At 40.6% G+C, this 26,513-nt stretch overlaps 1 protein-coding gene across 5 annotated transcripts; it reads left to right on the top strand.

Moving 5' to 3' along the window:
- The first annotated feature begins 59 nt into the window (after window positions 1-59).
- Window positions 60-26,325, top strand: CDNF (cerebral dopamine neurotrophic factor). Of its 5 annotated transcripts, XR_006414010.1 has the most exons (7): window positions 60-244; window positions 5,475-5,602; window positions 5,751-5,892; window positions 8,602-8,754; window positions 14,595-14,689; window positions 15,199-15,267; window positions 19,705-19,731. XR_006414010.1 is itself a non-coding variant. In XM_044423361.1 (5 exons), the coding sequence occupies exons 1-5, from the start codon at window positions 109-111 to the stop codon at window positions 25,862-25,864; spliced, it is 690 nt and encodes a 229-aa protein (XP_044279296.1). In that variant the 5' UTR covers window positions 60-108; the 3' UTR covers window positions 25,865-26,325. The 5 variants fall into 5 exon arrangements, 3 of the variants coding, with proteins under 3 accessions (XP_044279296.1, XP_044279299.1, XP_044279298.1); XR_006414011.1 differs by lacking the exon at window positions 19,705-19,731 and having other exon boundaries at window positions 15,199-15,317; XM_044423361.1 differs by lacking the exons at window positions 14,595-14,689; window positions 15,199-15,267; window positions 19,705-19,731 and adding an exon at window positions 25,734-26,325.
- Window positions 26,326-26,513: the final 188 nt, after the last annotated feature.

Below are 26,513 nucleotides of genomic sequence, written 5' to 3'. Positions count from 1 at the left end.
CCTCCCTTCGCCGCTATGGCAAGGGCGTGGCTTTGTCAGAGCTTGCGCCCAATCCCTTCCAGGCCGAGTCGGTCTCTCGAGCCGGTGCTGACCGTGTTCTGTGCAACCATGTTCCTGCGATCTTGGCCTCGTCGCCAGTTGTACTATCACCCTTTAGCGGCCCTGACTGTCGTCGCGGTTTGCCTGGGTCCCAGAGTACTTTGTGCGTTTAATCCTGCAAAGGGCACAGAAGCTCAGTGTGAAGGTGAGGGACCTGCTTGCCTTGCTGCACCGTTTGCTGCTCTGATCGAGGAACGGCTTAACTTGTGCTACTATAATTAGGATCCTGTGATTAATAAGTGCATGACATGCAGCCTTCGCTGTGGTACTCCCGTGTAACTGCACCACCGTGTCCTCCTGTTTTGCCTGAAGTTTAAGGATCTCCAGTCTGTTCCTTCAGTGTATGAACCCAAGTCCCTAAATTAACTCCTTGAGGAAGAGATTCAAATCTTCTGTTATAAACTGTATTTTAACTTTACTTCTCCAGTCCACACATGCTTATAAGTTCAGCATAGTACGTGAAGGATAGTCCTGCTGTTCACTTGCTGTGGTCAACATGTTTTTTCCAAGAGTGGTACATAGAGTGAGATCAGGATAAAATTGACCATGCTCGAAATTCAATTCAGAGCACCTTAGAAAAGCATGGAGTGGGATTTTAAATAGCTCTGCACAGTAAAATTAGATTTGAACCATGTCAGATTAGATGTGCAAACTAATAGCATGCCATTCCCTATTAGTGCCTATTCCAAAAGTTATATGCCATAGGGGCTGGAGATACAAACAATTTTGCACCCCAGCAAAGGGTTATGGTGAAAATAGAATAAAAGGCTGCTTTGTGAGGCTAACGACTTTTTGTTTATATATGAACTGAGAGCAGAAGTCAGTAGGATTTCAGCCTACTCTTTGAGAGTATGTTTTTCATAGACTGACTAGACATCAACATAACTCAGCAGAGGGGAGATTGGGAAGCCAGAGGAAAACCCACCTCTAGACTCAAGAAACCAGCACAATAAACTGCAATGTTTGAAACCAAGACCTTCAGTGAAGTATTTCAACCAAAAACACCACAGCATAATTTAGTGAGCCATATTTTCCTGAGCTTTTGACAGTATCCAATTCTGCTGAAGGGGTAAATGGGGAATGACAGGTCTGCACAATGGTATCAGGCTCTCATTCAGCTGTGGCAAAATCAATCACCAGCCATTTCCACTTTCCTGTAATTGGATCCAAAAGAAGACCTGGTTCTTTATCACCCAAGAACCAAAGTAAACACTGTGTGTTTCAAGGACTCTGTTTGTTTGTTTGTTTTGCCATAAATCAGGTTATCTGGATAAGCTGGAGGAAAGTCACCTGCTCCCTGAAAAAAGAAAGTGAAAAATTGGAGAACATGCCAAGTTGGGATGTCACATGCATGCCCAAATGTCTCTGATTTCCTTAAGGAGCAAGAAGGCTTTGGGACACATGAAAGGACCATTCAAGGGATTTTGCCCAGGTTCATCAAACTGATCTATCGTTTCTTCACATGACTTTTGTGCATGGTTGGAAGAAAAACAGAAATACTCTGAAGAGAAAGAAAGCCCATGAGAAAGTTGCACTTGTTGGAAAGGTCCTTTTGAAAGACACAGGATGGATTCATTATTGAGTTTGCAATCATAAACATACTACAATGTTAGCTCTTTACTGAATAAATTAAAACTTCTGAGTAAATATGCTTAAGGTTGAGCAATTCCAATCTAGGAATTGGGAGCTGAAACATTCAGCTGAAAGAAAATACTTTGGTTTTCAGTACCAATATAACATACAATGGTAAGTTTATTTGGGTGATAGGTCTTTCATCTAGAATTTGCTAAAAAAATCTATATAATCAGTGGAATATCTTCTTCATGGAAGGAAAGGATATTCATGGCTAGAAATCACTGATGCTTTAATACATAGCTAGGCAAAGCTTTAGTTAAATAGGTATTCCATTTTTCCACATACTGGTGCTCAAGATGGTGCTTTAAAAAGTACTATTAGGTATGTGCATCCCAAAAGTAACAAGTTTCAGGAGTTTCAGCACTTACTCTGGATTCACTTAGAATGGGGTTACCAATTTTCTAGGATAAAACATTTATCCTGCTTCCCATCGGATAGGCAGGGGGATGCAAACTGCCCTCATGTTTCCTGCAGAGAGCAAAATCAGCTCTTTGCCTGTTTTTCAGATCCAGATCCAGTACAGACTGACCAAACTACAGACTTAACTTGCTTCTATTATCCTCACAGACCTTTGGATTAGGTGCATCCATTCAGGAGAGGAGAGGAAAAGTAAGCTTTCTAGAACAGTCTGCTTTGGCCGTCTCTGAGGGCTTTTGCCATTCAGTTAACAACCATGACATTAGGGAATCTGCCAAGCTAAACTTGCCCAACAGATTTGATGCATTATTCAATTACAACCACAGGGTTGAAGGAATCCTTAAAAGATTGTTCAGATTAATCACATGGTTGTAACAATACAAAGCAAAAACAACAAAGACGTTTCGGATATCTTAAAGTGGGGGCGGGCAACATCTGGCTCTCCTGACATTTCAGCCTACAACTTTTATCAGCCCTAGCCACCAGCATGTCCAGTGATAAGGAAAAATGTGAGTTGTAGGCTATAACCTGACTCAGCTTATAAATCCAAGGGCCTATTTGGAGGCCTTTGCCTACCAAAAGAAGGTAATTTTTCAACAGTGTTAGACTTCCTTTGGTAAAATGTTCCAGAACTTGGAAGGATACCAGGAATGTCCTCTCAACTTCTCACCAAAGGCATACCAGATGTTAGCATCTGAAGTTTTTAAAACTTGAGCAAATTCAGAAAGGAGAATATAGGCCTGTCAGGTATGTCCCACTCAGGGCCTTGTAGGTCATAACTGCCACTTTGACTTCTACCTGGAAATGGGCCAGGGGCCATTGACGTTGTAGCATGAGGGTCTCATGTTCTTTTTAACTAGGCCTAGTCAATAGGGCAGCTACAGTATTCTGACCATTCATTGAAATACTATGGTATTTCCTGTAGGTGGCATAAGGGCACCACATTTAAAAAAAAACAAACCACATTTTAATGCCTGTTAAGAGACTGCTTAGTAGCATAATGACTTTGCAGTAAACTTTATTGCCAGAGGTAAGTTAGACCTAGATCTTTAATAAACAATTGAATCTCTAGTTTTGATAACAGCAACATAGTAAACAGTGAAGATGATGGATATAAAGCTGGGAAAGTAGAAGGCAGGGAAAAAAGAACCTGTTTTGGCCAGTGAGATGAAAAAGTAAAAAGATGAAAGCTGAGACAGCATAGGTGACTTGAACAATTGAAGTTAACGAGATTCAGTCACTAGAGATCAACAAGCCAATAGATGTAGATAAGGCCAGGCATCAAGTCCTGGCAAGTTGGTGTTATATTTGCCTGACTGCACAGGTGACAGTTAATTATGACTTGTAGCGACAATACCAAAGGTTGCCTCTTTTCAAGCCAGAACAAACAGCTATAATATAAAAGTTAGGAAAATGAGAAAATCCTCAATAAAATTATGCACTGATACTGTTTGCTTCATTAAAATTGGTAAATGACAACACTGCATTACTTTTTGGTTGTTGCAACCCAATTCTGGAATGAGCTCCTCAAAGAGGCATGCCTGGCACCTACTTTGTATTCTTTTAGGTGCTAGGTGAGGACCTTTTATTTTCCCAGTATTTGAATAGTTTAACTTTGTTTTTATATATATTCAGTTTTATTTCATACTACTGCTATGCTTCTATGCTGAATCATAGCAATTGAATTGCTATTATGGTTTTATTGTTTGAAATTAATGTTTGTGTGTGTGTTTAACATTGGTTTAATTTTATCTTTCATTAACTGCCAGAGATGCTCAGCTATTGGGAGATTTTAAAAATGAAATAAATAAGTATTGTGAAACTGAGTTACTGCCTCCACAAAGTACTCACTTTCTTGGTGATACTCTCCTTGACAACTTCTAATGGAAATAAATAATCTCTATTTTAGTGTGAAATATTGGTGTTGCTCCTGCTGGGTTAATATACAGGCATGGAAACAAATACTGAAGCAGATTCACACTTTCCCTAGAACCACAGAAAGCATTAGAGCTGGAAAAAATATGAGTTTTCCTAATACTGTTTGAGTTACCCTTTGGCCTGCAATATGGGAAGAGTTAATGTGTCTTCCAATATTACATCACAGGGATGCATATTTGGGGAAATGCTTTGAACCATTACCCATTAGAAATTGAATACTTTTATTTTACAATTATTTTTAGAAGAGACTAATCTGTGTGGTGGCAGAAGAATCAGAGTATTTCAGTGCATCTGAGTATCTCACTGCATCTCCAGTGCTTCTCCCAGCAGTGTCACCAATTTATGAACATGGGAATCTCCTAATTTTTTTTGGCAGTGTATAAGCTACTTTGAAGGCCTTCAAGTAGAAAAGGCAATAAACAAAGAGGCGTATACTGCACCCTTCACCGTAGCACTGAAAGAAATATATTCTGTAGATTCTTCCATGCCAGTCTTTTGTTCTTGTGTCTTCGGACACCTCTTTCATTCATTCCAGCAATTAGAACAGCCAGTAATGGGCGAAACTCCATTTCATTGAGTTATCAACCAGCCATCACTGCCCTATAAAGTTCATGGAGCTAGGCTCCCATAATAGCTGTCCAAGAGAAAAAGGTGCTTGTGTTTCCCCAGGACAATCTTGCAGTTGTGAACTACAGCCACAGTGGTGCTAGGTTCCAAACAGATCTAGAGTTCAGATACACAGCCAGGCAAAAGTGCATATTTGCATATGCTAATTTACATACACACTAAAATATTTTTCTACGCATGTCTTTAAATGACCGTGTCATCTAAAGATACCCAAATTTGTAAAAAGGAATTCATGGAGAGTGGGAGAAGAGTACTTGATTTCAGGAAAAAAGTCTGATAGGAAAGTTGGGAGGACAGCAAAAGGAGAAGCAAAAAGCTTGGTAATCCATGGGCATCGGATGCAACAGTGATAATCAGGGTCCCTAACATTTTATGTCTGAAAGTTTCCATGGATAGCAAGGTGGGAGGGCACTTGACCTCCCAGAGATTTGGGGCACTAAATGAAGATTTTGGATTTCAGCCCTAGTAGGCCAATTCCTAACACCAGCTTTGGCTACAGTGCCTACACAAGAGGCATAGAAATGAGACCATCCCCAATGTGCATATGGCACAAAGATGGTCATCCAGTTCCAGGAAGAAAAACTTCCACTTAAAACAATAGTAATCCCAATTCATTTCATATGTAAGGAAATGAAAAATTAAACCACATTCATTTTAACCACTTTCATTTTTTTCACAGGGAGCTTGATTTTTTTTTAGAACCATCTGTTTGATTTATGCATTGAATATGTGCATGCTTTTGTTTTGTTTCATTATAGTATGTGAAAATTTCTTGGGAAGATTTTACAAATCTTTAAAAGAAAAGCATTCTGATTTCTCCATGGCTTCTATAGAGGATGAATTAGTCAACAGTTGCAAGAATACAAAAGGAAAAGAAAACCGCTTGGTATGTCATTCCCTCAATCTTTCTCTTGTCTCAAATATGTAGGTTTCAATGAGTCCAGCTGTGATGGCTTGGGGAAGTGGGGAGGGAAAACTCTCGCCCAAACCACACTGAATTGCTGTTGACAATATGGCTCCTTTCCCCCCTGTAGTGTTATTACATTGGGGCCACAAGCGATGCAGCTACCAAGATACTTAGTGAAGTAAGCCGTCCAATGAGCGCTCATGTTCCTGTGTCTAAAATCTGTGAGAAGCTGAAGAAAACAGACATTCAGATCTGTGAGCTCAAATACGGTATGATGAAATCTGCATGCAAAACAAATGAGGGCAAACTGAACATGACAGCTGTGTTCATTATGAACATGTTTTGCTTCTTTCCAAGTGGCCCCATGTTTCTTATTATTTGTCATGAGCTCAGTTCTTTGGCAGGGTGCTTAACCTTTGTGTTCAATTTTAAAAATCTAAAGATCTTTTGTAATGTTCGAAGATTGAATTTGTGTTTTTAGGAGGTGCATTTTAGTTGCTCGTATTTCAAAAAAGTAGTATTCATATGGAATTGTGATTTCAACCCCTACTACAATTTTGTTCCTTTTTCTGAATGATTTGTGTAGATTGCTACAGTCCCATTTCTTAAACGACAGGATCCTTTAAGAAAGGTGTGTGAGAAGTGTTAGTAAATAGCTGAGTTTGGACGATCAAGTGGAACAAAAAGCTATGGTGGTTTCCTTTGCTTGAGCGATTACCCACTGCCTGGTGAGCTACATGGCAGTGGTGGCCTTGAAACCAACTCAGAACCTTCAACACCTATGAATTTCACGGTGGTTTTGCAGCTCCTGCTCTGCTGCACATCTTGCTGGTTTTAGATGGGACAGGAAGTCCTGCGTGTAATGAGAAAAACTATTTACTATGCATCTGGCACATGCAGAAGTGCGAAAAAGAAGTCACTGTGGCATCTTCTCCCACTGAACATCCAAACCCAGCCATTATCTTTGAGTTAGGTTAAATATTAACAACAATTAGTCTTCATAAAATTCACTTTCCCTAGTCAGGTTGTATCATGTTACTATCATTCACTGGTATCAGAATTAAGAGTTTTCAGGGGAGACAGGAACATTCCATTGTATCATCTTAGGAATTACTAGGCATTCCTGACATACTATTTGCAAGTGCTTTTTAATGCAGGAAATAAAATGGCTGCTGAGCTGTTTCACCTTTGGGCCTTCAACAGTTTAGGAAGTTAGTTTTGTTAATAATGGACCTCAAGGATTAGCCAGTCCATATAAACTTTATTTGTGTGTGGGATGGGCAGAGATCCTCTTTAGGTCCAAAGCTATAGAAAAAAGATGATCAAATTGTTAATCAACAAAAATGAGGAGCCTTCTGCATGTTACAAAACACTTGCAATGGAAGTTCCACTTGGTGAGGGACTATGGTCCATCCTGTTTATATATTGAATTTCTGTATTTTCATTTTGCAAACACAGGTACTACCCTGTTTGTGTTGGTCACTCTTTTCATTTTCAATTGTATATTTAAGATGGTGTAGGTTCACATTTCAAAATGATGATGATGATGATGATGATGATGATGATGATGATGTGGGAGTCAGCCTTGAGTGTTCCTCCATTCTCTATTTTAATTATAGAGCTGTTCAGGTTCTTGGATCTAAACATTACTCAAATTCACTATTGTTAGGACCAAAAAATAAGTTTTAGTAACAAGGAACACAGACTGTTCAAGTCATTCTGAAGATGCCCATATGAGACAGGTCAACAGAACTGCAACTGAAAAGTAAAATGATCAAGGTGTGCAAACTTTCTCTGTGGGGAAAGGCTTAATGTTTGTGCTTTTATCATTTTTCCAAATAGACAGTGGAGTGGAGGCACGATAAAGGATTATATAATTATGAACTATTGTAATTATAGTTAAAATTTTCCTTCAAAATACCAGAAAGTAGAACCACTCTATAAAGTTGCACAATAAACATAGGAAGCCTTATAGGTACTTTACAAAAATATTAGAACCTGCAGTTGGGCAATATTTTTATTTGGAATAACCAAAATGTCACAAAATCACAAACAAGCTTTTGAATTCTCCATCCTTACACAGACAAAGAAACAAAAATTCCAGGAAGACATTGCCTAACACAGTACCTTGTAAGCTTCAGTTCCCTGATTAGAGCATCCTGAATGGATTTGTCACAAAACTGATCCTGTATACTACAGCTTGTCTTAAGCTAGCAAGTTTCTCCCTCAAGGTACAGAGAGGCATTTGCTTGACTACACCTCTCTGACCCTTTTGTGTGACAAACCTAACGCTTCGCATTGCATTCCCACCCACTCTTCCTCTTCATTAGGAGCCTGCATTTCCACAGGTTAAGAGGGCCCAGCTTGGCTTTCCCAAAAAGAAAAAAGAAAAAAAAAGAGTAGCGGATAGGTGGGCTTCCAGCTCTCTGTTCCTGCTAGTATCACTGGTCTTCTGCTCCCACACCCTGAGGGGCTCAACAATATTTTCTACCTTGACTCTCCAGCTGAGCCAAATCAATTCCCTGTGTAGAGCAGCCTCCCCACTTCAAACCTTGCAATATGTGAGGGGCCAGCAACAGGGATGTGATGGAGGAGCAGGGGCCCACAAGTGTGGCCTCAGTTTTAGGGTGACCAGATAGCTTCTTTTACAGAGGACAGACTACTGTTTGAAGGGCTGTGAGAGGACTGTTCTCTTTTTGATGTGTCCTTTATCTGACAAAATACAGAAAAAGACCCTTCATGTTCAGAAGGAGTATATTGTATACATGGGGAAGGATAGACCTCATCAACATGCAATGCTTATGAGATTCCATGAGTACATAGCTGCCATCTGGAGCCAATCTGGAATATTCATTTGCATGAAAATTGGGAAAACATTCTTCTTGCAAGAGCTTGAGCTTTTGGGGTGCTGAAGGAGCTTCTTTATGTAAAACTGGATACATAAGAAAAAAATAACATAGCATATGATGTTTTTACAGAAAGACAACTGGATTTAACATCGGTAGACCTCTCTAAGATGAGAGTGGCTGAACTGAGGAAGATCCTGGATAGCTGGGGAGAAGTGTGCAGAGCATGCATTGAAAAAACAGACTTTGTCAACCTGATTAGGGAGCTTGCACCAAAGCACACAGGTACAACTTCTAGAGCTGACCTCTGATGGAACAGTGCCTGATCTAAGTACATGCCTGGATACTCCATGGTATCGGATCTCTCAGCATAAACACCAAAGTTATGATTTGAGTTAACTGACAGGAATAGTTCCAAGGAATTCAGTAGTATATATGTTAACTGAAGTTCATGGTCCATGCAAGTGGCAAAGTATAAAAGAATTTTAAGTAGAAGTGAAGGACTGGCACAGTAAACAATCAGGAAATTATGCACAGATTTATTGTGGAACAGAGACATTCAAATGTTGCAGCTTTACTGCTGCTAGTTTAACAGTGTGGTGAGTCTCCTAGTGAGATCACGCTAAAATAAAACCATCAAAAGTCCCATTATACCTATTGTAGTAGTTTATTCTTACACACACACACACACACACACACAGTTTAATTGTTTAATTTCAGATGAAACTCTTGAGAAATCCAAATGAGCGAGATCCTCATCTGATTCAGACTGATATGATTCAGGCTGGAATATCTAATGGCAGGCTTAAGAAAAATATCCCATATAAAGGAGTTACTATTTATTCTTGTATTCAATGTATACCTCAATTTCCTTTGGCAAGCTGAAGGAGTTCACAGAGCACATTGCACAAAACAGATATAAGACACCAATACAGAATTACATGTGCAGTCAAATGCAAAACTATTTTGATCCTGTGAGCTGTTGCTTGCTATTTACATGTGCCATTTGTGTCTTGCATTTTTCCAAGAAACCTAAGGTAGTAAACATGCAATTTGAACCCAGAATTCCTTGGTTTTAAGCATCCTTGTTCCCTCTTTGGCGAAAGCACTATCAGAGATGAAAAATGGTACTTTGCAGATGTTATTCTATGCACACACTTACCAGTTTATCCTCTTTTTATGCTAGTAGAAACTGAGACAGAAGAAAATGATCTTCAGACAATGTTTGGTTAGTTAGACAATTTGCTGGGTTCCACATTTGGCTTAACAGCTTGCTAATCATCACAGAAACTTGCGTGCAGTAGCTTACAACACTGTTCCATAACAGAATGCCCATTTTGATGCCAATACTCAGCCACAGTCACAAGGAACTAATCTCCTTTTCCTCATGACTCCCAGGCTGGCATGGCTGGCAACAGCCCAGAGGTACTTTATGCTTCCCAGAGTCACACGATGAGAAGAGAAAGTCCATTGTCCACATACTGTGGAACTGGTAGTAAGGAAGGAAGCTGTGAGAGACTAACTACTGTTATAGGCACATCATCCATAAAGAGAGATTGTCAAAGAGGACAAGGCTCAGTTCACTCTCCCGTACTATGCTAGTATCTCAAACTACTGTAAGCTGGACACATACAGAGTGGATTTATAGGCCTGATGGAGATAAGTGTGTGGGCTTTATGGAACTAGGGACTCCAAAGGGGAAGGGTTTCTGCACACTAATAAGAACAGACCTTCTCAAAAAAGAATACGAAGCTGTAGAATAGATTCCCAGAAGCTTCACTGGTACTGTGAATACTGCTGATGCTCCAGTATAAAGAAGTTTAAGTATGTAGCTTTTTACAGGTGAATGTGAGGAAAGAGAACTGAAGGCTTTTGGTGTCTTTGTTACCTATTTACCCTCCAGTTTTTTTGGACTGCAGCTGCCACCAGCATCTGCCAACATGGCCATAGGTTGTAGTTCCAGACCTCCAGAGGGTGCCAGGTTGCCAACTCCATGCACTAGGCGCAATCAAGGAAAGTGTCTTTTCTGTACTGGCATCAGCTAAATGAGATGAGACCCTGCTTTGCCAAGAAAATCACCTTGTCTCTTCATTTGAGGTCTTCTGCCACCAAGCAGCATTTGTGCAAGCCTTTGACTTGCCTTCTATTTGATTTTTTTAAAATCTCTCTGCCTAGATTGTTAGTGACTTCATATTGTGTTATCCAGTTCATTTGCTCAGATGAATTGTTGTGATTTTTGTTTTCTTCATACTGCTTTTTAAATATTGGAATTCCCCTTGCATGCTTCTGGTGAGTAAAAAGTCCTGTGATAACTAAAATAATGACTACCTTGCATTTTTATTAGTTACTACATGTACAGCCCACTGTTCATCAAGGCGGCTTACATGATTCTACCTCTCTCCATTTTATCCTTACAAAAACCCTGTAGAGTAGGTTAGGCTGAAAGATTGTGCCTAGACCAAGATTACCCGTGGACTTTGTGGCTAAGGCAGCATGTGAATCTTGGTTCTTCCAAGTCCCCTAGCTGCTACACCACACTGACACATCCACTTGTTTACCACACTTAGAATAGCAAAGCTGGCAAGTAGGTTCAAAATGTGATGTGTTGATGATGATGATTTTCCAAGATATAAAAAGCTTCCAAGAGTGGGATTAGTATGAGGCCAACAAAGAAGAAGGAAATCTGAATTTTGCACATGTGTAAGGAAGTCTCTTTCATGGATCACTGCCTTGTCGTGACGAAGGGGCTTGCGTAGCTCAATGAAGCTATGAGCTATGCCATGCAGGGCCACCCAAGACGGACAGGTCATAGCAGAGAACTCTGACAAAATGTGATCCACTGGAGAAGGAAATGGCAACCCACTCCTGTATCTTTGCCATGAAAACCCCATGGACAGTACCAAAAGGCAAAAAGATATGGCGCTGGAAGAGGAGCCCCTCAGATCCGAAGGTGTCCAATATGCTACTGGGGAAGAGCAGAGGGCTAGTACTAGTAGCGCCAGACAGAATGAAGCGACTGGGTCAATGCCGAAAGGACACTCAGTTGCAGATGTATCTGGTGGTGAAAGGAGAGTCTGATGCTGTAAAGATCTATACTCCATAGGAACTTGGAATGTAAGATCCATGAATCAAGGCAAGCTGGATGTAGTCAAACAAGAGATAACAAGACTGAACATTGACATCTTAGGAATCAGTGACCTAAAATTGACAGGAATGGGTGAATTTAATTGAGATCTCCATCAGGTATACTACTGTGGGCAAGAATCCCTCAGAAGAAATGGAGCAGCCTTCATAGTCAATAAAAGAATAGGAAAAGCAATACTGGGATACAATCTCCAAAATGACAGAATGATCTCAGTTCGAATCCAAGGCAAACCATTCAACATCACAGTAGCCCAAGTCTATGCCCCAACCACTGGTGCTAAAGAGGCTGAAATTGACCAGTTCTATGAAGACCTACAACACCTTCTAGAAGTAACACCAAAAAATGATGTCCTTATCATCATGGGGGATTGGAATGCTAACGTAGGAAGCCAAAAGATAACCGGAATAACAGGGAAGTTTGGCCTTGGAGTACAAAATGAAGCAGGGCACAGGCTGGTAGAATTTTTTCAAGAGAATACAATGGTCATAGCAAACACTCTTTTCCAACAACCCAAGAGACAACTCTACACATGGACGTCACCAGACAGTCAACACAGAAATCAGATTGACTGTGTGCTCTGCAGTCAAAGATGGAGAAGCCCTATACAGTCAGTAAAAACTAGACCAGGAGCTGACTGTGGCTCAGATCATGAGCTTCTCGTTGCAAAATTTAGGGATACATTGAAGAAAGTAGGGAATAGCACTAGCCCACTCAGGTATGATCTAAATCATATCCCTGATGAATATACAGTAGAGGTGACAAACAGATTTAAGGAATTAGATCTGATAGACAGAGTGCCTGAAGAACTATGGACGGAGGTTTGCAACATTGTACAAGAGGCAGCAACTAAAACCATCCCAAAGAACAATAAATGCAAGAAAGCAACATGGCTGTCTGAGGAAGCATTACAAATAGCCGAGGAAAGAAGGGAAGCAAAAGGCAAGGGAGAAAGAGAATGATACACCCAACTGAATGCAGAATTCCAGAGAATAGCTAGAAGAGATAAGAATGCCTTCTTAAATGAACAGTGCAAAGAAAAAGAAGAAAACAATAGAGTAGGGAGGACCAGAGATCTCTTCAAGAAAATTGGAGATATGAAGGGAATGTTTCATGCAAAGATGGGCATGATAAAGGACCAAAATGGCAGGGGTCTAACAGAGGCAGAAGAGATTAAGAAGAGATGGCAAGATTACACAGAAGAACTATACAAGAAAGAGCTTAACATCCCTGATAACCACAATGGGGTGGTCACTGACCTCAAGCCAGACATCCTGGAATGTGAAGTCAAATGGGCCTTAGGAAGACTGAACAACTACAAAGCTAGTGGAGGTGACAGCATTCCAGCTGAGCTATTCAAAATCCTAAAAGACGATGCAGTAAAAGTGCTACATTCCATATGCCAGCAAATTTGGAAAACTCAACGGTGGTCACAGGATTGGAAAAGATCAATTTACATTCTGATCCCAAAGAAGGGATATTTATATCTTTTATATTGTTATTTATTTTATATTGCTAATTTTATATTGTTATTTTTGTATTTTATTGTATTTTATTTTGTGTTGTGAGCCGCCCCGAGGCTTCGGCAAGGGGCGGCATAGAAATGTTTTCATAAATAAATAAATAAATAAATAAATAAATAAATAAGGGCAATGCCAAAGAATGCTCAAACTACCGCACCATTGCACTCATTTCACATGCTAGCAAAGTTATGCTCAAAATCCTACAAGCTAGGCTGCAGCAGTATGTAGATCGAGAACTACCAGAAGTACAGACAGGGTTTCAAAGAGGGAGAAGAACTAGAGATCAAATTGCCATCATACGCTGGATCATGGAGAAAGCTAGGGAGTTCCAGAAAAACTGCTTCTGCTTCATTGACTATGCTAAAGCCTTTGATTGTGTGGATCACAACAAATTGTGGCAAGTTCTTAAAGAGATGGGAGTACCAGACCATCTTATTTGTCTCTTGAAACCTATATGCGGGTCAAGAAGCAACAGTGAGAACTGGGTATGGAACCACTGATTGGTTCAAAATTGAGAAAGGAGTTCGGCAAGGCTACATACTGTCACCCTGACTATTTAACTTATATGCAGAGCACATCATGAGAAAGGCTGGGCTTGATGAATCACAAGTTGGAATTAAGATTGCTGGGGAAAAGAACAACCTCAGATATGCAGATGATACCACTCTCATGGCAGAAAGTGAAGAGGAGCTAAAGAGCCTCTTGATGCGGGTGAAGGAGGAGAGTGCAAAAGTTGGCTTGAAATGCAACATTAAGAAAACTAAGATCATGGCATCTGGTCCTCTCACTTCCTGGCAAATAGATGGGGAAGAAATGGAGGTAGTGACAGATTTTATTTCCCTGGGCTCCAAGATCACTTTTAAGAAATTAAAAGACGCTTGCTCCTGGGAAGGAAAGCTTTGGCAAATCTAGATAGCATACTAAGAAGCAGAGACATCACCCTGCCAACAAAAGTGCATATAGTCAAGGCTATGATTTTCCCTGTTGCAATATATGGCTGTGAAAGCTGGACCATAAGGAAGGCTGAGTGCCGAAGAATTGAGGCCTTTGAATTGTGGTGCTGGAGGAGACTCCTGCGAGTCCCTTGGACTGCAAGACGATCAAACCGGTCAGTCCTTGAGGAGATCAACCCTGACTGCTCTTTAGAAGGCCAGATCCTGAAGATGAAACTCAAATACTTTGGCCACCTAATGAGAAGGAAGGACTCACTGGAAAAGAGCCTAATGCTGGGAACAATATATGGCAAAAGAAGAAGGGGATGGCAGAGGATGAGGTGGCTAGATGGAGTCACTGAAGCAGTTGGTGTGAGCTTGAGTGGACTCCAGGGGATGGTAGAGAACAGGAAGGCCTGGAGGAATGTTGTCTCTGGGGTTGCGATGGGTCAGACACAACTTTGCCACTAACAACAACAACAAAGGAAAAAGTAATATTTCAAATGTGTGAATTTTACTTTCCTTTAGGAAAAGTGGTCCTACTTTAAAGAGTTGCACTGGTTAACTCGGCCAGATGCTGGAGATGAAATAAAGGCAATGCCTCCTTGAGGCATATGATGCAGGTATGTCCTCACATGGCTTCTTTTGGCTGAAAGTCACTGCTGTTATAAATTTTGTACCTGAAATGGTAATAATTGATATATAGTACATGCACTTTTAAATTACATCCCTCTGATATGGATATTAATAGATGGACAGCAAAAATGGATACTAAGAGTCCTTACAGTTGTAAAGAGACTTATCCTTTCAAACTTGGAGGGTAACCCACCTACCATCATTCAATTGATTGAAGAATTTACTGTTCTTACTTATCTCCCACAGCCATCAATTTTGTATGAATGCTTATTTAGATAATTATTATTGATGATGACGACGACAACAAAGATGACTAGTAATAGTAGTAATATTTTCATTTTTATATCACCCCATATCTAAGGCTCTCTGGTCAGTTTACAACAACATATAAAACAAAACAAGAAAATGCAATACCAATAACATAATAAAGGAAGCTGACATTGTTGTTTTATTATTGTTACATTACATTTATATCCCACTCCTTTGCTGCTTGCAGGAAACCAAGGATGGCATGCAGAGTTCTCCAGTCTTCTCCATTTTTTTCTCACAATAACAAGCCTGTGAGGTAGGTTAGGCTGAGAGTCGGTAACTGGTCCCAAGTCACCCAGTGACTTTTGTAACTGAGTGGGGACTAGAACCAGGACTTCATGACTCCCTGTCCAACATTCTAACCAGTATACCACACATGTATATATTTGGAATGGAAGTATTAAATCTTTCCCCCCTCATTTTTCTTCCCCCCAGATCTAATTTTTGTTTTTTTGCATTTTTGTTGCTGCCATTATTGCTGTGATAAAAAATTAAAAGATTTTTTAAAGACTAGCACTGTTTATCTGGATGTTACCCTGCTTACTCATGGTTAACATTTGAATAAGTAAATAAACTTTTCATTAAATACCTTAAGTATCCAATAGCAATATGAATAAGTATTGTCAAAAGGGTTGCCCCTCAAAGTTCTAGTCTTCTAGAAAAGTGCAGGAAGTGAAACAATACAAATTCCATTGCCCTGGCTCAAACAGAACAAGATTAATCTGTACTTCAAGAAAAGCTAAGGAGAGAGAAAGAGATGTTAATATCATTTGTTTGAGATGAGGAAGGCATGTGCCATAAGACAGCTGTGAGAATCATTTTCAGGCACTGATACAGGAATCCTAGCTTGTGATTTGGCAGCAGCAGCAGATGGGAAAACCCATGCACACCTGCAGGCTTGCTGTGTGGCTGAGTCTGAGTAGTTAATAACAGAACTTAATACTGGAAGCTGTGTGGATGCCAAACTGCAGGAGATTAGTTATTCATTGTGTTATAGACTTCCAGAAAAAAATTGTGCTGTGTCTGCTGTATGGGACTCATGAGATTATATTTAAAAGAAAAAACACAGCAAAATAATCCTCCTATTAATTGTGATGCGTATGCATGTGGAACAAAAGTTTGTATCCAGCATCATATTTGTGTATGGAGATACAGTACTCCAGGTCACTGCTAGAAGTGATGGGCAGTTTTTGCTGTCAGTTGACTAGCTTCATGCAAGCCTGCTTCATACCACCCTTCTTGTAGCAAGATCCTATTTTTATTTTTATTTATTTTATCATTTTATTTTAGCACTAGATTTCCTAAACACAACCTCACTTTTCCAGTTGTTCCCAAGACTCACTGGCCTGAAGAATATAAGAAACTGCAAGCCACCAGCTTTTAAATGGTACCAACATTTTGATAGCTAGCTTCATTTCATGTCTGCATATGTCTCTATGAAGAAACCATAGGGACCTGCCAAACAAACAAACAAACAATAAAACTTTAAAAGAACCAGAGTCTTGTCAAAATTCACAGCTCCTTTTTGAATAGGGTGGCTGGCACCCACAATTTCAGGAACAATAGGAAAAGTGAAATCACCCTTAGGATAGTCCAGTGGGGGGGGGGGGAGTTCTTGCCACAAAAGGAATGCAAATTCCACCACCCCTTTTACTGTGCCAAGAACACTAGTGCGTTTCTTTCCCTTGACACCTATCAAGAGAAACCAACATGAAGAAAAAGCTTTTGATTCAATGTCCAGGGATTGCACTTGCAGGCACTCTCAGGACATTGATACAGCTAAAGCTCCCAACAGCCACATTTATGGAACTGCATATCTCAGCAGTTGCACAAATGCAGCAATTTTTCTTCTAAAAAGGCAAAAATGATTTAAAAAAATGTTTCCTAACCACTGACAACCCCTCCAATGTGCTGGTTGGGAATTTTGAAAGGGCTGTAATTGGTTGTCATGATCTCAAACACAAAAAGGCATTTTTTTCTGTGGGGAAGCCATAGTGAACAAAAAAAGGCCTTGCAGTGGTGGCAGAGAAAGAAAAGTCAGTTCTGCTGGCAAGTCCCCTGTATACCTGTGGTAGGACTGAGCAGGGTTGGGGTGAAGAACCTACAATGAGTTCATTGGGTATATTGTAGGCTGTTCACAGAACAACCAACCCACCATGGTTTATTGCCAGCATACATGACATAATGTGCAAATAGCTCAATGTCTTCAAGTGCATCACATTTCTCTCCTTTCGAGTGTATGGCGGCCATTCTGCTACAATAGTGAAAATATGCATGTGAAAATAAAGGGGTGTCCTGAAGTCCACCATTGAGTGGAAGCAAAATCTGCTACCTGCTACTAATAACTCAGCTATTGAGAGTTGAGCCTGTTTTTATTTGCAAAGCCCCATCCTGATGAGCATCAACTGGGTAGGCCGCAATTAATGAACAGGGCTTATAGACAATCTTATGGATATTTAATCAGAAGTAATCCTGGCTGAATTCAGTGGAGGTTACTTCTAGTAAGCATGCCTAGGACTGCTGCTTTAGATTACATTAGGGTGCCAACCAGAATAAATCTTGCAATAGGGACTGACACTTTAAATGTATTTGTAGAGTGTCAAGTATCTTGCTATCTCAGACTAAAGAAGCAGGAACTGAGGGAAAGAAATGACTCGGAGAGGATAAAATCTGGTTTGTTTAATGCAAAGCAGAAGTGAGGAAAAGGCTGAATCAACAAACAGGATAGATCTGTGTTTCATCTAAAATTAATACAAAAGGGCTCGCTCCAGGTGCAGGAGACTATGGAGTGTGTTTCCTCCTTTCATGATCCTAATTAGCCATCTGGGGCATGCAAGACTGGAAGTGGGGTTTGTCTGTCATTCTGCTGATGGGAGGGGGTATGAGGAGGAGAGAAAAGGATTAGAGTAGATTGATAATTCAACCCACCAGAAGGGGCAACAATAATGCATTGTTGAATGTTAACAAGAAATGCAATCTATCTAGTTAAGAAAAAATGGGACGATTGGCACTTCTTTAGCTCCATATATTATTTTGGTGTAAATAAAAGGAGGGGTGAAAGGTTTTGGTTATCTCTACATGAAGGTTAGGGTTGGGGAGAGTTGGGATACCACAGAATAGCCATTTTGTCAGCCTGTTCAGTCAAACCACACCAGGATAAATATTCTCACTCTAGAGAAACTTTAGCATCTTCAACATACTACTTTAAGGTGAGGAAAAATATGCTACTCAGGAACTGCTAGTGCATGTTGGCCTCGGTATCACAGTAAATCATCCTCTCAACCTTTTCCATGTATATCCAGAGCAGCAGCTCCTAGCACTATTTTATTCATGGCTTTTGTGGGAGGGGGAGCTTACAGCAATATCATATGTGTTTATGTGTATATTCTGCTATGTTCCATCACACTAGCCAGTGTTTCATAAGCATGTGGACAATTGAGAGGACCAATATAAAGCATTTTTCTCTGAATGGCTTAAAACACATACACACAATTTTGCAGCAATAAACTTTTAAAATGAGAGAAAAGGGTACAGCATGGTAATAAATTGGTACTTCAAGGAAAGACGGCATGGATTTAAAGAGTTTTTTTCTAATTTGCTCCCAAACACATCTAGATTTAAATGCCATTGCATGAAAGACAAAACATGTCAGATTAAGAGACCAATTTTACAAAGCATGTTGCTGAAATGGCATCTATTGGAAAAATTATTGTGAGGGTGTGAAAAGATGTGCCTGAACAAAACTAGAAACAAAACTGAACAAAACAGCCAAAACTAGGATCCCTAAGGATGGAAAAGTAATTTTGCTAAGGTATAACCAAAACCTAGAAGCATGGTCCTAATGATCAGTCCCTGCCCCAAAAAATCTGGATTTTATCTGGCCTCAGAAAAGACTGAAGAAGTGCAACAGCAATACTGGAGGCCAGTACTTCAAGAACGAGGTTATGTAGGTACCTCATAAAAAGTGGCAATCCTAATATTTCTATTCAATAGTAAATGCCTGATATGGAGTCGCCCTCTGAAACATGTGGCATTTGTTAACACTGGAGTAGGGATGTGGATAAGAGGAGAACATAAAGCATAGTTGATTATTTTGAATAAATATACAAAATGTAATCTTGTTCACTTCTATACAGCATTCATACCAATAGGAGTACCTCAGGCTCTTCTTTGCCTAGAATAAATTCCTCCTCCTGCCTGAACTACAATTAAAAAATAGGTGTTTAAAAATCCTGGTTAAGTACAGAAGTCTGATTAGTTTGGCAAGTTAACCTGGTTAACCATGGATTTGGTTGGTTAGGGAAATTTACTCAGGGAATGTGCTGGACTACAAGTGTCTTGGCCTGTCGCTGATTACTTCTCTATTAATTGCATCTAAGAGGCTTTTCATTATATTTGCACCAGCTCAGAATTACATTTCCAAAAACTAAGGACAGGGAATTTCAGCTTCAGTTCTGCAATTATAAAAAGGAAAACATACTCAAGAGAACACAGTTTTGTCTATTGAGCCTATCTCATTGTGACATAATAGGATAAGGTTACATTTTAATAGTCTTTTCTTCCATAAGAAATAGTCTTTTCTTCCTTAAGTCTAATATAATAACCAAGTGCAGCATATCAGACTTCTGTGGTTATTCTGTTGCAATACATTTCTTTATAAAAGGTAAAGGTTTCTCTTTGACATTACGTCCAGTCATGCCTGACTCCTGGGGGCGATGCTCATCTCCGTTTCCTAACCGAGGGAGCCAGCGTTTGTCTGCAGACAGTCTCCATGATCATGTGGCCAGCATGACTTAACACCAAGGTGCACGGAACGCTGTTACCTGCCCACCGAAGTGGTACCTTTTTATCTGCTTGCATTTGCATGCTTTCGAACTGCAAGGTTGGCAGGAGCTAGGATGGAGCAATGGGAACTCACCCCATTGTGCAGATTCGAACCAGCGACCTTTCGATCAACCAGCCCAGCAGCACAGCAGTTTAAACCACTGCACCACCTGCAGTCCCTAATATCTTTATAGAAACCAGCATTATTACCATCACAACACAGTTGCACTACTTAATGGCAGACACAGCCTGTACCTTAATTTTTCCCACAGAGACTGATATCCACTCAACTTTGAATGCTTTTCCAGTTTGGAATGGTAAATTGCCATCACTTGTTAAAGTAACTTTCATACACCTCACAAAAAGCTTACCCTCACATTGGTTCAATGTGGGCCCAGCCTGGGCCTTGTGAAAGACCAGCAGCAATTCCTCCTGGTAAAGCAACTTCACAAACGATAGTTGTGGCACTGCTTTCCTCTCTGAGACTAAATCAGAAATGATCATTATAAGTGCCCATGAACAGGGTTGGACCTCCCAACCTCTTTAGCCTCCAGTTGCTGGTGCAGCACTGGCAGCTCCTTGGCTAGACCTTCTGAGCCCCTGAGCATGCCTCTCTGTTGGAGGGCAAAATTGTATGCTGCATGGCATGCCCCTCTAAACTTGCCCACTCCCCTCTAGTGTGGCAGATGACATTTTCCTATCATCAATACTGAAGTAAAAGCAGCTGCTGGTCCAGGTTACTTCTGTAAGTGGAAAGGGCAGGGTGTCCTTTCATTCAGGCAGCAAAACATCTTCAGTGAGCCCAGAATATGAAGCTGTTTCATTTATACTGAGCCCTATCTTTGTTTCACCTTATTCTGGTATTACCTGGTTCAGCCCATGAAGTGAGCTGGTAATCTACAGCCCACCTGGTTTTATTTCCCTCCTGCCATGACCCCTGTGCCACTGAAGTTACATATTTAGTTCAATATTTATTTATTTATACATACATACATACATACATACATACATTTGTATGCCACCCCCTACTCCTAGGGGAGTCCCTGGGCAGCTTTTACTCATGACTCCTAATTGGGAGGATATTCTAGGGTTCTAAAATATTATAGCACTCTCTGATTCTAGAGACCAGAATCCAATTGGCAGTAGCAGCTCCAGGACCCTTTCTCAGCCCTGCTTTCTGAAATAAAACAACTGGTGTTCTTGGAGATTCTATATGGAAGCCATGTCCTTTACCACAAAGCTATAGCCACTTCCCAAGCACATTATTGTAGCCAATATTCATGAGTAATTTCTGTTGCCCTGTACAAAATCCACCCTATTTCATTTTGGACTAGAAGAGTGGTAATTGTTTTAATGCTCAGAAGGGTTGTGCTATATCTCATTACAATTAAGAATGCAATTTTGGCCTGAGGGAAAGGGAATAGGCATGGATGACCTGGGCCCAGCTTGCCTGTTGACCAGGAAAATACCTCAGTTTGTCATACCATTTTGCCTCTAACAGTAGCTTGGTCTGCCGAAATCAATGAGCAAAAATGTTCATGGCATGGAAATGTGTAAAATCATTTGTTAATGAGTGCAAATCAAGTGCCTGCTAAAAACAGATCTGCCCCGGGTCTTGTTCTCTCTACCATCTTTAGAGTTTTTTGTAGGGCTGTATTATCTTTACATTGCACATAATTTAAGAGAGTGACCCAGTAGAGGAATAATTCAGGCTCCCTGCAAACCATAGTTTTGCAAATTGGGAAATGTGACATAGACTTTACACTGAGTTGTTGGCTATTGTTATGCCAGCATTGCTATAACCCGAAGGATGGTGGCATCACTCAGCAAAAATAAAGAAACAAAAGCAAATGCTAATTTGTAACAGAAGGTGAAGTTTAAACTATAGTATTTGTTCCCCAAAGTTGCTAATGCATTTTAAATGTGTATGTTTGTTTAGGCAGATTTTACTTCAATGTTACAGTGCAAGTGGGAAAAGGTTCTTCCACCGGTTGAATCTGGGGATTCTGAGCTATTATAAAGCAGTTATTAATAAATCAATTTCTAGCACCATTTGATTTTACCTTCCATTGATCATTGGGTGTTTGTGTTTTCATAAACAGTTGTGTTAAAGCAGTTTTTGCTAAAGTAAACACTATGATATACAGATCCATATCCATATGCTTACAGTGGCTACATTCAAACATCACACTAACCCTTCCTAGCAATAAACTGTGATAAATGGCTTGTGTGTGACAATTCACAGTGAGCCTGGCAGCTCACTGTAGGTTGTTGCCCCTTCCTCCCTGTTGGTCCACCCACAGATATCCCTGGGATCACTGCAGGAAAAGCAAGTCTTTTCCTCTGTCCCCATTACAACTGTAAGCTGTTAGATTTGGAAACCCAGCACAGGACCCTGAAAGGGTTTTTATGCCATTAAGAGTCACACTGAAGGGAAAACCTAGCAGCAGTTTCTCCTACCAGTTTAGCGCTGTGATGCGAAGAGTTGCACCCAGGTTTGGGAGCTGGCAGCCTTTGAAAATATCTAGTTAGTGTAGAAGATTAATTGCTGAACAATATCAGACAAACTGGAATTTCTGAAAACTGTCCTTTGGGTTCTGAATTCAGTAATATCTGAAACTGGGCAGGATAAAACAACCAACAAAACATGGATCAGAGATGACTAACAGATACTTGGTTTGCTGACTGAATAGTGCATTCTCTAGTGTGAGGGCTTTTTGCAACAACCTTCTATTTGCACTTTCACAAATGGAAACACTTTCAAAAATTAGGATTCATTTCATATATGTTGGTCAACTGTTTACATTGTATCTTCCATTCTCTGTACAATGGTAGCTTGTAAGGAAACCCAGTGTAAACCCAGTGAGATCTATGCAAATTCCAACCATGAATGAAATCTGCAGCAAACAGAGCAGTTCTTCACTTCTTTGCCCATGAGCAAGTCCCACCAAGTTCAGTGAGTCTTGCATACAAGTAGCAGTATAAAAATGTTTATCCTCTCTCTCCACTCTGTAATTCCAAAAAACATTCAGCTGAAAAATCCAGGTTGTTGTGTTGCACGTTGAAGTTGACCTGTGCATAAGAGGTCACTTGAAACATCAGCTGTTATATGAGCCCTGCGTCCCACCTCGAGTTTATTTCTGCTTACTTTCTCAAGTTTATTTGTACCCTACTTCTCCCTCCTATCAAAAACCCCAAAGCAACCAGGAAGAGGAGGCAAAAACAAATGCAATGACTTTAAATGATGACCACAGAGTATGAAAAACACTCTGACAACAAAATTAAACAACCCTATACATAAATTCTAGATAAAATAATTCAAGTGGGTAAAATCCTACCTAAGGTGAACTTAGAATAGACACATTGAAATGAATGGGACATGAGTTAGTCATGACTAATTTAAGTCTCATTCATTTCAATGGATCTACTGTAAAAAGGACCTATGTAGGATTTTACTCAAATTATGTACCACTGTCTACCGTACTGATCACATAGTTAGGAACATGTCATCAGAGAGGGGCTACAACCACTCTTTCCTGTGTGGTTATTTAATTTAATGGCATTTAGGAACCAGAGTTACTAGAATGTTTACATTGCATTCATACACCCCACACACACACATACAACCATTAATAGAAATATACCCATATCCTACTTACATTTGGAGAGCAACTTAGATGTATTTCAAAAGCTCTCTGCAAACAATTGGTTCACGCTCTGGCAAAAGTGATCTGTTCCCACTGGATGGGGAAGGAGATGAGAACAAAGAAAAGGGAGAAGCAGAAAGAGAAAAGGAGTGAGCCATCCACTTTTGGCTCTGGTTTTGCAGCCCCAGTTATTGCCATCATGCAGCGCAGCTGATTACTGGAGATTACTCTTGACAGAAAAAAGGTTGGCCACCCCAATATACTCACACACAGTGACAGTACTTAAAATAGCACTCTTCAGTCCTTACAGTTTTGAGACACTAGTAACTGTTTATCCACCCTTGACCATGTGCAGAGAGTGTTTCTCCTTATCTCTAAAAGGGCAGTTCTGTAAAATGTAATGAAAATCAGGTATCATACATGCAGATCAGTGACTGGTAGAAGAGACACCACTATTTGTTATGAATGATTGACAATGTGATCCTGCGCAAAAAGAGTTGTTATCTTGATCTCAGTAATAGTGAAATTGAGATTCAGTCTAAAGTGCCTGATCCTGCCTAATCTTGAAAGTTAAGCAGAGTTAGCCCTGGTTATGATCTACATGGGAGACCGGAGTCTTGTACTGAGTAGCAGCTTGGACCTGATGGCCTTCTAGGCCCCTTGCAAATGTATGATTGTATGTACTCCCCCTCTACACACACATACACAGAAAGACAGTGATAAATTTGTCAGTAAAAGGTTGTTGCATTCAGTGTAATAAGCAGTCATCATTCTCAATCCATCTTGTAATAGTAAGCAGAAAAATGTTTCCTGTTGTCTTAGCAAAGAAGTATACAGTGGTACTTTGGCTCACGAACGCCTCAGTTCATGACCAAACTGAGTCGCAAACAAAAATGTCATAAAAATTTTGAATCAGGTCATGAACTCCACATTTGGTGGCGACCATGATCGCGGCCATCTCCCCACCCACCTGAGTGGGGAGATGGCTGTGATCATGCTGTGGGCAGGGGGGAGATGGCCAAGATTGTGCCTGCCTTTCCTGCAGGAGCACAACCGTGATCTTGGCCATCTCCCCCCAGCACAATCACACCCATCCCCCCCCCCCCCAAGTGCAGCTGTGTTCACACCCATCTCTTCTCCCCCAGCATGCCCATGTTTGCACCCGCCCGCCCCTGAGCACGCCCATGTTCACGCCTGCCTCTCCCCTCCCAGCGTGTCTCGATGACGGTCATGTGCAGGGATGACAGGCGTGATCATGGTCATGCTGGGGGGGCAGGGAGATGGCTGGGCTCGTGCTTGGGGTGGGGGGAGATGGCTGCGATCTTTGTTGTTCTTCGTCTCTTTGCTTCTTCACATTTTTCTGATTAAAAAAAATAGTTACAGAACAGATTGACCTCATTTACATTGAACCTTATAGGGAAATTTAACTTGGCTCATGACCAATTTGGATCACAACCAGAGTCCTGGAATGGATTAAATTCATGAGCCAAGGTACCACTGTATTTCATATTAGCTGTATGATGCAGCTTGTCAGTGATTAGTTCCCTGTCCAGCAGATAAATGGAGCAAGGATGGGAAAACGTTATGCCATGTGTTTTGCATTTATTTAGGGTGGCATACATCATTCTCCTCCTCCTGATCATAATCTTATCTCCATAACAACAAACCTGTGAGGTGGGTTGGCCAGAGAGTCTGTGGCTGGCCCAAAGTCACCCGGAGTGATCCATTGTTGAGTGGGGACTAGAACCCAGGTTACCTGATGCCCACACCTGCGCTCTTAGCGACTACACCATGCTGGCTCTCTTATTCTTAGACATTAAGGGGAAGAGGGACAAGGAGAAGACATAGGACTGCCAGCTTTGGTGGCAACCAAAAGTGTGCCTTCACATACCACCCTTCATTGCAAGGTCATCAACGACCTACTGCTCTGTGAGAAAGAAGCAGGAAAAAGAGAGTCAGATGAAGATACAATCATATTTTTGCTCTTGCTTCTTTAAGTCTGAGATTATGAATATTTCTATTACATTTTAAGTGTCCCTTGGCCAACTCTGGTAAAAAAGATGCAGTACAAACCTAAATAAATAGTATTCAATTTCTCCTTCAGAAACAATGTATTTGAATAGGGCAAAGAACTGGGCAAAGAGGAAAAGCAAGTCTCATTCCATTTGAAATAAAATGTATAAAGCGTTCACATTATCTTTCCAACTTCATTGAAGTATTCCCTAAATTTAAACATCTTTCTTTGATCTAGGGACTCCAGGGATCAAACCCCAGACTAAGAAAACAACATGTGTTTTGAAATGGCATATGGATGAGTTCATAAAAAGAAAGAAGCTACTCATTATTCATAGTCTACCTGGCAAACAGAAAGAGGAATTCTAAAGGCCAGACACGCATACAGTCATGGGACTGGAAGAATCTTTTCATATGACTGAGATAGCAGGACCAACCTAATTGCCTCCTTCTTGACAAAACTTTAAAACCAGCTTGCCAGCCTCCTCTTTAATAATAGATGGCCCAGCAAGGGATTGGAAAATCTATTTTTGATCTTCAGCAGAGATAAAGATTTCAGTTTTGGCCTTCACTAATAAACATCCGAGTTGTGTAACTAGAGCCACATATGCTATTGTTATGATGTTACTGATACACGTGTCGATCCTATTATAGCTGGGCAGATCAGGCTACATTATCTTTTTTGCCACTTCAGCCAAGTAACTTGAGGCTACAGCACTATTGACTTCGAACTACCTCATCAGGAAGCATCTGTTTGGCCTCAGACTGTAACTGTAGCTTGCTATGGAGATGGTTCTTTTGTGAGAGCTTTTTGTTTAGTTGCTGACAGGTGAAGAAGAGCATGAATCCATCCCAAACCATCTTCCGTGCACTTGCACCTCTTCAGTCCAAAGGAGGACCTAACACGTTCTTTGTCTGCTCCCATTAGCAACCTGAGGAAAATGGTTTTTCAGACCATGTCTTCCAAAGCAGCAGAGCTTTCTGGATTTCAGATAATGGGAGACTCACCTTAAGAAGA

Source organism: Varanus komodoensis, unplaced genomic scaffold, assembly GCF_004798865.1.
Source record: "Varanus komodoensis strain SLA01 unplaced genomic scaffold, ASM479886v1 scaffold13_3, whole genome shotgun sequence".
Taxonomy (NCBI): Eukaryota; Metazoa; Chordata; class Lepidosauria; order Squamata; family Varanidae; genus Varanus; species Varanus komodoensis.
Note: the sequence above shows the minus strand (reverse complement) of the source record. Positions and strands in the feature narration are given on the sequence as shown.